Consider the following 12,854-nt stretch of genomic DNA (forward strand, 5'->3'; position numbering starts at 1 on the left):
CGTTCCACTCCGTGTCCCCAAGTGGTGCGCAGCGTGGGGCACCGCTGCCATCCAAGCACCTGCCCCGCTTCCCAGCAGGTTTCGTATCTCAGAGTCAGAGAGCAGGAAGCTTGATTTTAGTTTTAATAGTACGCAGAGAATTTGCAAACTGCCTGGAGTTCCCTGGAGAGGAAAGGTGCGTGACTATTATGGGAATTGTTTGTTCTTACAATAAAAAGTGGTGAATTATCAACAGTCTCTGCTTAAAGCCAGGGAATCGTTCGCTGCGCATCTCAGATGACCTAGAAGTTGCCTGCAGATGGAGCCTTCATTTCTGCAAGGATTATGCTGAGCCTCCCTAGGAAAAAGGGTGGAGAGATGGAGAGGGACGCACCCAAAATCCAATACAGGAAAACCACAACCAGCCTGAAAAGCCTCCAGGTTTCCCCACCGCTACTTTTCCCACGTCTCCTTTCTGCAGCACAACGTAGGTGTAAGGACCCGATTTTGGAAAGCAAAGAGCTTCCACCTGCCCTGGCAAAGACAGCAAGGCTTGGAGGCTCAGCCCACCTCATGCTCACCTGATAACAGGTCTGGAGGAACCTGGAAGCTGCTGGGAAGGGGGCTAACTCTGCAGGTGCAAGGAGATGGGGGTCTGGGGGTCTCATCACTCCAAGGACCATGCAGGGACTTCTCCCTGCCCAGCAAAGCTCTGGTGCAGCTCCCCCAGAGGATGCCCCGCAGCCTTCCCATTGCGCTCTGGCACACCACCGCCCTGCTTGGTGTCCCCAGATCACCCTGCCACATTCTTGTAATGCTCCATGTTGGGTCGGTGTCTGCAATGCTTTTCCCAACTCTGAGCCCCAGGAAAAGGATGCTGGTGGCCCAGAGGCTGCAGAGGGGCAGCCGCAGGGGAATAGGGGTGCAGGGAAGAGGGGAACCCTTGGGAACAGCAGTGTGAGAGGAGATGGGGGGCTGAGGGGGAAAGGAGCTGGAGGACAGGAGCCCTGGAGTGACTGTGGCAGGGAAAGCTGAATTTGGGAAGGAAAAGGGTGGAGGTGAGAGCGTGGGGAAGATGCACCAGGGAGCATGGGCAGGAGGGGATGCTGAGAAGGAAAAGGGGCAGAGAGAAAGGGCTTTGGGGACAGGGTTTCTCTAAGCACCAGTGCTCGGAGTCCCACTGGGGGCTGCTGAGTTTCCAACAGGAAGGCTGAACCCTCCCTGCTCCAGGGCTGGCTGCTTCACAAACATCCCCTCTCACAAACAGCGCAGAAAAGAGGCCAGAAGCTTAAAAAAATAAAAATAAAAAAAAGGAAATCCAAGTCAGCCCTCTGCTGGTGGCAGCCTCGGCCGGCACCGAGCCCAAAAGCTGTGGGGTCCCTTGGGTGGGGGCTCAGCCCCCTGCAGCACTCACCCCCAGGCACTTTTTCTGCTCTGCCCTCCGCAAGCATCGCCTCTGGGAGTCCCAAGCCCCACAGGTCACTGGCAAAAGGAATTCAGACAGCGAGGGAAGGAGCACCAGGGCCCGAGGCATCCCCCTGGGGGCTGTCCTCTCTTCTTTAGGCTGCCTCGCTCAGTCCAGCTCGGGTTAATCATCGTTGCAATGCAGTTATTGAGAGCACGAGGAAAGGCACCCTCTGCTCCATCACGGCCCCCGTTCCATGGGGTGATGGCAGCGGGGTCCCCACATGGCCCCACTTGCAGGCACACAGCGGGGAGCCTGGCATGGGCAATGTCCCCAGGTGCTGCACAGCCACAGCCCTGTCTGGGGACGTCAGGGGGGCTTATCTCTAGCACTGGACACAAATTAAGCATCCCTCCGTGCCCACAGTGCCTGCAGAGCCTCCTGCAGCATCCCCAGGGGCTGTGCTGCACAGAGGGGCCAGTGGGGAGCGGCACCACTCACCGTACCCAAATACCCCCGCCATCCAGACACACCAACAACCAAGAAACAGGGTGTGGGCACCACAGAACCTCGAGCCAGAGGCTGTCTCCCACCACCACCAAATGTTTCCCCTCCACAAAAGCACGGACAGCCTGCCTGAGCCCCGCGTCTCCCACGAGCAGAGCAGCCTCCGACCAAACCAGCGCCAGCTTCACAGCCCCGGGACGGCTCAGGTGCTAAGGGACAGCGTGACACACTCATCTCACTTGTGCCATCCTTGTGCATGGCATGGGGAAGAGCCACTGCTCCCCACTGCAGCCCCGATACTCCGGGGTGGAGCAAGGGAGCAGCCAGCCTCGCGCTGCTGGGGCACGCTGCTCGCTGCTGCAGGGAAAGCAGCAGGCTGACTCCTCCAGACTCGCTCCTCTCCCTGCCCAGCATCCTCATGCTCCTTCCCCACATCCTCGGGTGCTTTCCCAGCCACCCAAACTGGCTCAGGCCCTCCCTAGGGTGCCAGAGCTGAAGCACGGCGCGACCCCGAGCCCCGACACGACCTGAGCAGTGCCCACAGCCCTGGTCTGCTCCTCTGGCCTCAGCGCTGTGCTGGCTACTGAGAGCTGGTATCCTGCACGGGTAACGGAGCGGGCACACCTGTAACTCGCTCAGGAAATGAGAAGGGCTATCTGCTGCGCTCTGCAGCCCAGAAGCGGCCCGTCTGCGGGCAAGCTGCCTGCGTCTCTCCTACAGCACAGCGCGCGAGGGAAAGCATCCATCAGAATTCATAAGATGCACCCCTGGAGTAAAAGATTGATTTGATATTAACGGCTTCGTGCGGAGACTATAAAGTGATGGGGGCGAAGCGCTGACACCTCCAAGGCTCCGCAGCCCCGAGGACCCGCCGGCGATGCGGGCTGGTGCTGGCACGGCGCGGACCCCCCCTCGCTCCCCGCACGCACCGAGACAACTTCAGGCGTGGCAGCGGCGCGCAGTCACCGTCTGCCACCCCAGCCCCTTTGTCAGCACCTCGTCTGGCACCCGCAGCCCCCCGCCAGCCCCGGCAGGAGGCTGCCAGCCCCGCGCTGCCGCCGGTTCCCCCCTCCCCGGAGCCGGGGGTCCCCCGCCACGACGAGCCCCCGGTATGCGAAGTCTCCAGCCGGTCCCAGGACTCTCCGGCAGCCCCGCTCGGCGCACGGCCACCCCATAAGGCGCAGACAAGACCTCTCCATGCCCACCCCAGCACCCTGAACCCCCCCCCAAAAGGCAGAAAGGCAGCGGCTCCTACCTGAGCGTGGCACTCTCCCCTTGCCGCACAGTCACGTTGTCCATAGCTTTGGGGAAGGTGGCATCTCCGCTGCGCACGGGCACTCCTGCGGGCACAAGGAAGAGCAGCCTGAGACAGAGGACGACTAGGCACCTCCAGGGCAGGGCTAAGCACCCACCGACCCCCATCCTGGGCAGCAGGGACTTTTCCACCAGGCAAAAAACACACCCGACAAGGCCACCAGGAGCGAAAAGGGGGGAGAGGAGGGAGGGGGTGCGTGTGTGTGGGGACGGGGGGGAGCAAAACCACCGGGGCAGGCGCGGAGGCGAGCGATGCGGAGCTCCACGGAGATCAGGAGAGCCCCTGGAAAGGCAGCCTGCGAGCACTGAGCCTGCCGAGCGGCATCCGGAGGGAGTCCCCAGTATCCTTGGGTGAGGGAGGAGGACGGGAGGGCCGGGGGGAGGAGGAAGAGGAGGAGAGAAGGTGCAGAGCAAGAGATGAAGGTCACAGATCTGTGCCTGCTCGAGACGCTACTTTAAGATTCAGCCGGGCACGCGCTGCGGAGATCTGGCATCAAAAGTTTATAACCCGAGGAGGAAACGTAAGTGTCTCCGGCAGGAAAGGGAGGGCGGCCATAAAAGCAGGCTGGGGGAGCAAAACGGGCTCGGAGTTGGGTCGCCGGCTGGCTGCTGCTCTTTTGTTTGAATAAGAGAGGGAAAAGGAAAAAAAAAAAAAAAACAGAGAAGAAAAAAAAAAAAAAAGCACAAGCTCCCCAAATGCCGATTCTGACGCAAGATCGAAACTTCCCCGCGGAGCTGCAAGCGACGTCCCCACCGCGCTGCTCCCCCGGCTCCTCCGAGCGGGTCCCAGAGCCTCAGAGGAGGAGGAGGAGGAGGAGGAGAGCCTGGAGGTGAAGGCTCCTGAGCACTCAGCGCAGCATCCCAGCCCCGTTGGCGCGGCTGGCCGCGAGCATCCCTGCGCGGCAGGCAGGCTCAGGCTGACTGCCCGGGGTTGTCATGGCAGCGGCTCCATCGCTGACCGCCACTTTGGCTCCCGCACCCCCCGAGCACTGGTGCTGCTGGTGCTGGTGCTGGTGCTGTGCTTGGCAGGGCGAAGGATGCCCTCTGCAAGCCCCGGGATGCTGCACGCCCCCCCCTGCTCCAGCCGGTTCGGCCCCCGCTGCAGCGCAAGGGGGGAGCTGCACCGCTGCGCTGCCGCCTCCCCCCCAAAAAAAAGCACAGCGGGGGCTTCCCTGCGCACCCCAGCGGGTGTCTCTCCGCAGGTACCTGTTGATGCTGTGCCCTCCCCGGTGTGTGAGGGGCTGGGGTTGTTTTCTCGCTGTGTGTGCGGCAGAGAGGGGCTGGGAGGATGCCCATGGGCAGGGGAAGGGGTGTCCTGGTGCCCCACAGCGTGGGGAGGGAGCCCCAAGGCACCCCCTGCCCTGTCCCTGCTCCCTGCCCTGCCCTGACATTGCAGGAGGCACCCCGAGGGCTTCACAGCTCGCACCAGGACATCAACAAACTCTTGGGTCACAAAGCCCCAAATCTCCCTTTACCTCCTCAAAAAGCAGGTGGGGGCACCGAGACCCCGGTGGCCACCCGGACACATCCCTGTGCCCACCTAAAGGGGCTCAACACCTCGCTGCTGCCTCCCTGCACCGCACTGCACAACGAGGGCTGGACCACAACAGCTTCGTTGGGTGCCTCGATCCAAAGGGCAACCCCCCAGGCTGCTGGGTGAATTTTGGGAAGGGGATCAAACCCTTCCAGGGGCTACAGCAGGAGTGTAAGGGCCAGGGGAAGAGCTTTAGCTAATTTGTTGACCCAACCTGGTCCAGAGACGCACGCACGGCTACTAAAACTGATGGAGGAGAGATGTGCAAGGATTATTTTGTGCTCCCAAGCCTAATTATCAGCATAGCAGGTCCACTGTATGCAGCAATGGGACGCAGAGACCCTAAATAGCCCCCTAGCCACAGGCTGGTGCTGCAGAGCCGCACGCTGGCTCCCGGCACCGGCGATGGCTGCAGGCACCAGAGGGATGCTCGCTGCAGCCTGGATAAATAGGGCACTCAGGAGCCGAGAGCAGGAGAAGGCGCTGAGAAAAGCAGGGCTAAGTTTTCCACCAGAAAGCTCTCCGTTCCCCAAAAAGTTGGCTTGACCCTGACCGTGCACCCAGCGCCGGGCATGCTTTGGGGTGGAGGAGGGACACCGCATGTCCTGCCCGCTCTGTTCCCCACGGAGGAGCCGTGCCTGCAGTGGGAAGGAGGCAGCACGAACCCGCTGCAGCTCCCCAGCAGCAGCAGAGCCTGACCCCGGTGCTGCCGAGCCTCTTCCAGCAGCGGGATGAGCTCCAGGGGGAGGATGCTGCCGGGGCCAGCAGCTCAGCTGGGCGAAATGGTGTTTACCCCTTGGGATAGGAAGCTGTGGGCGCAGAGTGCGTGCAGCAGGAAGCCTGCCAGAGATGGTGCAGTTCGGGGAAGGGGAGATTTAAAGGGGAAAAAGCCTCTCTGCCTCAGCAGAACATCCTCTCCTGCCCCTCACCTGCGGGTCCCCCTGGTCACCGTCACCTCTGGTGTCAGACAGGAACGTCCTGGCACGTGCGGGAGAAAAGGGCAAAGGGAAGACTTCAAAATGCAGGGGGCTGCAGATCTGAGATCCAAACACCGAGCTGGAAGGCACGGAAGCAGCGGCAGCTTTGTACCTAGACAGTCTGCAGACCTGAGGTCGTGCGGGGTATTCTGCAGGTGGCCTCAGCTCAGGTCCGTGTCTAATAATATCACGCAGCTGAGAGGGACTCGGAGGCTGGCACGAGCCCTGGGGGCATCAGGCATATGGCCGTGGCAGATCCTGCTCCTCACGGTGACGTTAACAAGCCCTGACCTTCTCTCATCATCCCAGAGGCTCAGAAAGAAACCGAGACTGCAAGGACGAGTCCCTCCACCTCCCCGTCGCCGGCTTCCCGGCCGATTGTCAATCTCAGCTTTTATTAGTGGCGCAGTTTGGCCTCCATCTCCCTTGGAGATTTCTCCCTCGTTGCTCTAATCAGGAGCTTGCAAATGTCAAGAGTACAGGCCTAGAAGTAATTAGTCAGGGACTGGAGCCCGGGGGCCATGGAGCTGCTCAGCAGCACTGCTCTGCACCGCACCGCGAGCAGCCCGCGGGCTCCGGGACCCACGCGTGGCCACGTTGCACTTCAGTCTCCAGCCTCTGATTATTTCCCCCTGCTGCACACAGCTCAGGGAAGCACGGAGGTGCTGTTTGTGCAGCAGGGAGCGAGTTTGGCTTCCTTGAGATCCAACGTGGTGAGAGGTGGGGAGACCCCAGGGCACCAGGACCCTACGCGCTTGGCCACCAAGCATCACCACAAGCACCTTTCAGGACACTGCTTCACCCAAAAAAGCCCCCAAAGCTTATTGCTAACTCCTATACAGCAAGAAACAGGCACTCACAGCCCATGAGAGCAGGTTGGGACAGGGGAAACATGGACACAGCCGCAGCAGCAAGCGAGCAGTGGGTACAGCGAGCCACCGTGTCCTCACCAAAAACCCCATCAGGCAGAGAAAACCGCAAATATTCAGGGGAAGGTCACGGGAAATAGCTTTCTTTTTTAATTCCAAACTGAGCCTTGGTTCCCTCAGCCATTCAGCCCCGTTGCGATGGAAGGGGTTAAAGCTTCACCCAGGAAAGAAAACGCCAGCAGAGCTGCAGGGGAGAGCAGTCCTGGGAGGACGCGGGCTTGTTTAATCAAAGAGCTAATCCTCGCTCGCAGGGCTTCGCCCCCAGCGCTGGTGGAAGTGGAAGTTCTCCAGATCTCCCTCCGGAGCTCCCAGAGAAGATTTTTTTCTGCTCTCGAGTCCCCTGCTCGCAGACAGCTGCTCGGTGCTTCCTAAAATTGGGGCTGCCTTAACGGAGAGCCTGGCTGGGGCACGAGGAATTTCTCTTCTGGGACAGCGTGGGCACGGCAGCTGGCCAAGGCGCGCATCGAACCTGGAGCCTGGGACCCTGCTACATGCAGATGGTGTCTGGGCTCGGGGCTACGGGGTTTTTAACTAATATCTCTCTGCACTACTGCCCCCCCCCTCGCTTCTCTCCCACCCCCTCTTTCTCTCCCTCCTTCTCTCCATCTGTCCCTACCCCCTTCCTTCTCCACCTTTTTCTCTTGCACACTTGCAGCTGCTAATTTTTACCCGGCAGATTTGGCAACTCATCCCAACACCTCTTCCCCCACACCCTGCCCTGCTTCTTGCTTTCCCCATTTGCTCGTTTCTTCCCCCAAAAACGAGTACTCGATACCTCGAGCCCAAGGAACAAGAGGGCTGGTGCGCGTTTGGGGACACGCAACCGGCACGGTGCAACCAGCACCCCGACTTCCACCCCTGAGCACACAGCATCCCTCTGAACCCCACAAGGAGCAGCAAAAAGCACCATCCGAGCCCTTTCTCCCCATGGAAAATGTCCTTCCAGGATGAAAGCCTTCCCAAAGCCACCCAGCAGCTGGCCTGGCCGCTGCCCAGCTGCTCGCACACCAGCAGCTCGCCATGCACAGCGCGTCCACCTCTCCTCCCCTCCCCGTCTGTCACCCTCGGCTCTATCGGGCAGGATTTATTTATTCCACTTAATTTTTCCAGTTGTTTTATCTTGTTTTATCTTCACACTAAATCAGGATTTCTCCGCAAACCGAACTTTTATTTTCCGTGCTGTTACATTTAATGCATTTTATCGCATGAATTTAGCAAAAAAGCGCTGAGGTAATTGTGAAAAAAATGCAGCCTATTCTTCAAATTGATCGCGGGGCTCGAGCTCGCCTCGGCAGAAAATGCAAAGTCGAGCCGAGCTGCTCAGTCATCCCCTCATTCTGCTTGAACCTCGCAGCTGCAGGGATGCAGAGGAGATTTTGGGGGGTCTGGCTGGCTTAGCACACTCCCACCGTGCCATAAGGTGCGTGTAGACAAGCTGGGAGGCAGCAAGGACAAAACCACAGCACCACCAGAGCAAATTTGCTCGTATTTTGGTGCAGCCATGGGGCAGACAGACCGGCAGAGCTCGCCATCCCCCTGGCACCGTCCCTCTGGCACCGTCCCCGTGCCCTACACGCAAGCACAAATCCTCCCAGCTTCCATAAAACCCTCTGAAAAAGGTTTTATGGAAGCCAAGCCCAGCCTCGGGTCGTGCTAAAGCCACGGCGAGGCAGGTCGGGGCTCAGGAGGACGTGCAAAGCCAGGCTCAACTTCTCCCCGATGGCTGTTGGTTTTAATGGGATTGCTTTACACTTAATGCTCAGCGTGCAGCTGAAATCCCCGGCTGAAGCAGAGACATATGGCACGCTCAAACCACGGGAAAACCTGACAACCGAATTTCTAAAAGGAGGCAGCTCCGCCGACACCCACCTTGCAGAGTTAAAAGCAGCCTCCCCGTTACACCGAATATTAAAGAAAAAAGAAATCCTGAAAACACTCTGCGCTGCTCAAGCAGACCTCAAAGAGGCTGAGAGATGCCCAGGTAACGCAGAGCCGTGCCGAGCCCATCGCAGCATCGCTCACAAAGCTTCAAACTTGAGGATTTCATTTTCCAGCAGCATTTCTGACAACAGTCCAGGATTTTATTTTATTTTTTTCCTAAGGAAAGCAAAACGTTAAGATTTTTTCTCTCCGATGCCAGGATTTGTTGTTGCTATTGCTGTTGGTATTTAGCGCGTTTGGGCAAGTTTTCAGCTCCCATGTGGGCTTTTCCTTAAAATCCCACTCTCACGGGAAGGGGCAGGGGGTGATTACAGATGTGACATTTCCCTTCGTTACCAAAGCATTTCCATATGAAAACACGTGAAAGCTCAGCCCCCTACACTGAGAACGTTGTTTTGAAAAAAAAATCACCAAACAGAGCAACAAGAACATTACAATTCCTCAGCAGCTTGTGCAAACGGCATCGTCTCTGCTTTACAGGCAGACCAGGGTGTGACTGAGCTGGGGTTTGGGCAACTGAACCCTCCTGGGATTCCAGGGGTCCAGACTCCTGGGGTAATTACATGGCACAATGGCTTTGGCTGTTTTACCCCACTGTATTATGGCTCTGCAAACCCACCCCACAGCACTGAAAACCCACCCCATGGCACTAAAATCCATCCTATAACACTGCAAACCCACCCCATAGCACTGCATACCCACCCCACAGCACTGCAAACCCACCCCATAGCACTAAAATCCATCCCATAACATTGCAAACCCACCCCATGGCACTGCAAACCCACCCCATTATGACATTACAAACCCACCCCATTATTGCACTGCAAACCCACCCCATAGCACTACAAACCCACCCCACCACCGTGCCCAGCCCCAGCTGGCACCAGCCAAGGGGTCTGCAGATCCTCAGGGCTCCACGAGCCCCTTCCCAAATCCCACCCCACACACAGCCCCAGGAGAGCCGGAGGAAACCCTTTTGGGACCACTGCCCCCAGCAGACTCCACGCCACCGCCAGCAGGGCGGGATGACCAGGTATGGAAAAATCCAAATGGGGACAAAAGGAGGGATTTGGAGCAAGTGGAAAGAAGAATTAGAGAAGAGAAAAAAACACAGAGAAAGAAAAAAAAAGCTCTGGTGCCACCCCCTAGGCTGTTGCTTTTCCGTTCTGGGGCTGCTCGGGGGAAGCTGAGCGTGAGGCAGGTACCTGTGTGCGCACTGCCCCTGCCGTGCCGTGGCCCCGTGTCCTATTTAGAGCAAGCGGAGCAGAAAGTAGGTTATGCACAGCAGAGGCTGAGGAGCTCCTGCAAGCAGGGCAGAGGCACCGCCAGCTCCCGTCTGCTCCAGCACAGGGCAGCAGCGTGGTCTGGTGGCCTCAGAGCCAAAAAGGTGGAGAGAGAAGGGAGGCAGCACCCGGGAGGAGGTTGGGCGCAGGGTGGACGTCTCCAGCTGAGGACACCCCAGGGGACCAGGAGCACGGAGGGGTCTGAAAGCTGCAAGGTGCAGGAGTTCAAACGAGACGTGCAGGTGGGGGTGAGCTCTGAGAGCAAAGCCACGCGGGGTTGAACACGGTTTCTCCATCACTTGAGCTGTGCTCCTGGACCTCCTGGTGCCTGCTCTCTGCAACAAGGTGTTGGGGCACAAAGACACTCCCAAATTAGTCCCGAAGTAGGAGAAACACAGGAGAAGAGGATCTTGGCCAGAAATGGCTCGGCACTGCTCAGCGTGGGCACACGATGTGAATTCGAGTCTGCCCGTTAGAGACTAGAAATGAAAAACGGGAGCTGGGATTTATTCCTGAGCCCACCGGGGGCTCGCTCAGGTGCCCACGTCAGCCCAGTGGAGCAAAAACGCTTCGTGCACCTCCTGGGAGCATTTCAAGGCTCATTTTATGGATGCTCACAAAGCGCTTTGTGAGCTCTTAACCGAATGAATGGAAGAACAAATAAATAGATAGCGCGGCGCCCTGTTCATCTTATTTCTAAATATGATGCCATCGCATAGCCTCCAGGCTTATTTACAAAATACAGAGACGTCTAAATGATCAGAGCACAGTTGTGCCACCTACGCTGGATGCTGTAAGAGGGAAACACCAGGCTCTCGGCTGCCCTGGGAGACTCAGAAACGCTGCCCCCAGCACACGTTTGGATGGCCAAAGAAAGGAAAATCAGCTCTGCCCTCTCTCCTGAGCACCAAGCACATCCCCAGGCCACGCAGGCACCTCTGTGCGCACACCCTGGAGCCCTGCACACCTCGCTTTGCCAGCCCAGAGCAAACCTCAGGCTGCCGAGGCATCGCCAGAGCAGCCGAGACAGCAAGATCTAAAGATAAAGAGGGAGGGAGGGGAAAATATAACTGACTAATTATAGGGAAAGGGATGGGAGCTTGGAAACCTGATTTTTCCCTGCAAGCAACAGCTTCTGCCCTGCGGCAGGAGAGCAGAGGCACTGAGCTTCGTGCTCCCACCCTGCACCATCCCCTCCTCTTGGGCAGGATCATCCCAAACGTCCCCATGGGGCAACACAGCCCCATAAAACAGGGGGAAGTGCACCCGATCCCCATCCCTGCACAGCACTGAGATGCTGCTGGGCACAGCCGGGGGTTGTGTTATGCTGGTGAAGGTCTCAGCACCTCTCCTCAGCCTGCCTCAACCACCCAAGCCTCGTGGGCTGCAAGTCCCCAGAGAAATAAAAATTCTCCACGTTTCCAGGCTCTTCTCTCTGCAGCCAGTGCAGATGATGCTTTTTCCCCTTTGAAATTCTTCTAAGGGCTGAAGCACTGGGGAAAAGGGGAAAAAAAAAAACAGGTGAGGGAAGGATCTCGGTTCCTGCAAGGTCTGGAGAAGTTCCTGGGGAGTTTGGTTTGAGCAGCGAGTGCCAGGACCTGCGCCGCGTGTGCCGCTGCTGATTTATTCCCAGTGGCACTGGGCACGCTGAGATAAATATGCAAGCTGCAAAGCCGAGGTGTGACTGCGAGCGTCTCCATCTTCCCGGGTCAGCTTTAATTCATCTTTTAGAGTCAGCCTGGCCTGAGCCGCTCGCTCCCGACTCCAACCCAATTCTCTTCAAAGCCCAGGTCTGCCTGGAATCTGGGATTTAAATCTAGGTTTGCAGCGAAGAAAACTAAGCATGCTTTATGAGCAGGAGTAACCTTGGGGGAGGGTTTGACTGCAGTTTCAAAGGCTGAGCAAGGTTTTTGTACACAGCACCGGCTCCGTTCTGCTCGCTGTCAGCAATCCCTGCTATCTCCGCGCTGCTGACAACCCGACAATCTCCGATGCCGCAGCAAGGAAACAACCCGCAGGCTGCAAAGCCTGTTAGCCCGTTTGGCACGGAGGATAACGAGGCACGGAAAGACAAAGGCAGCCAAAAAACGTTTGGGGAAACGAAAGGCTCGCCCAAGAGCATCCTGAAAGCCCGGTGCCCATCCGAGGGCTCCGCTCCTGCAGCATCCCTGCCTCCGAGCATCATCCTCGTGCCTCGGAGCACCCAGAGCTGGCACCACGAGGTTGGGTCACCCACAAACACCCCAGGCTCGAGGCTGGAGGGTGCAGGACACCCCGATCCCTTCATCCCCAGGTCCGGGTGTCAGATGAGGTGATGAGCCACGAGCCTCATTGCTCACCCCCCCTGCCTCCCGTGCGCGGTTATTAGAGCTGGCATTTGTCACGTTAAGCAGCTCTTGTAGCAGAAAGCAGAGCCGCCAAGGAAAATACGAGCGTTGCAGGTGGGTGGCATTTGCCTCCTAACTGCTTTATTTTCATTTATTTGTGGGTTTCGCTCCCATCTCCTTCACCCTTTTGGGGTGTCCCTGTGATTGCTGCACGCCACTGTCCCGATGAGCAGCCTCTTGCTAACTTCTCCTGGGCCAGGAGCGCTCTCCTGTTCCTTGTTGTTCCTCTGTCGCTACAAATTGGCACTTCTAAAGAGATTTCCAGGCCGAGCATTAACCCCCTCTGGAGCCCAGCCACATAAACACAGGCGTTATTTGTCAAACGAGAGGGAGGCAGTCAAGCTGCGGGGAAATTTAAGTGACTTGTCTGAAACGGCGCGGAGGAACAAGCACGGAGGAGTGGAGACAGACGTCCCTAAATGCCACCCGACCTGCTTCCCTCCTCCCAACCCGAGGCAGAAGCCCTGCAAGCCTCAGCCTGCCCCATAAATCAGCAGACGCGGGCTCCCCTTCCGAGCTGGAAATAGGACCCAGGAGCCCTGACACCGCACGGCCATATTTAAGCACAAAACGAGGTTTTCCTCTAGTTGCAGATTCC

General features: G+C 58.0%; 1 protein-coding gene across 11 annotated transcripts in view; it reads right to left on the minus strand.

Moving 5' to 3' along the window:
- The window catches only part of LOC101804279 (opioid-binding protein/cell adhesion molecule homolog), a 324,486-nt gene that overhangs the window by 97,742 nt on the left and 213,890 nt on the right, over positions 1-12,854 (minus strand). For 7 of the 11 annotated variants that reach the window (XM_038167592.2, XM_038167588.2, XM_038167587.2 and 4 more), the window contains one exon: positions 3,147-3,231. In XM_038167592.2, coding sequence (XP_038023520.1) covers positions 3,147-3,231 — 85 coding nt within the window. Of the gene's footprint in view, positions 1-3,146; positions 3,567-3,659; positions 4,109-12,854 lie in introns of those variants that run through there. The other 4 variants (XM_038167594.2, XM_038167593.2, XM_072027632.1 and 1 more) reach the window with 4 other exon arrangements.

This window comes from Anas platyrhynchos, chromosome 25 (assembly GCF_047663525.1).
Source record: "Anas platyrhynchos isolate ZD024472 breed Pekin duck chromosome 25, IASCAAS_PekinDuck_T2T, whole genome shotgun sequence".
Classification (NCBI taxonomy): Eukaryota; Metazoa; Chordata; class Aves; order Anseriformes; family Anatidae; genus Anas; species Anas platyrhynchos.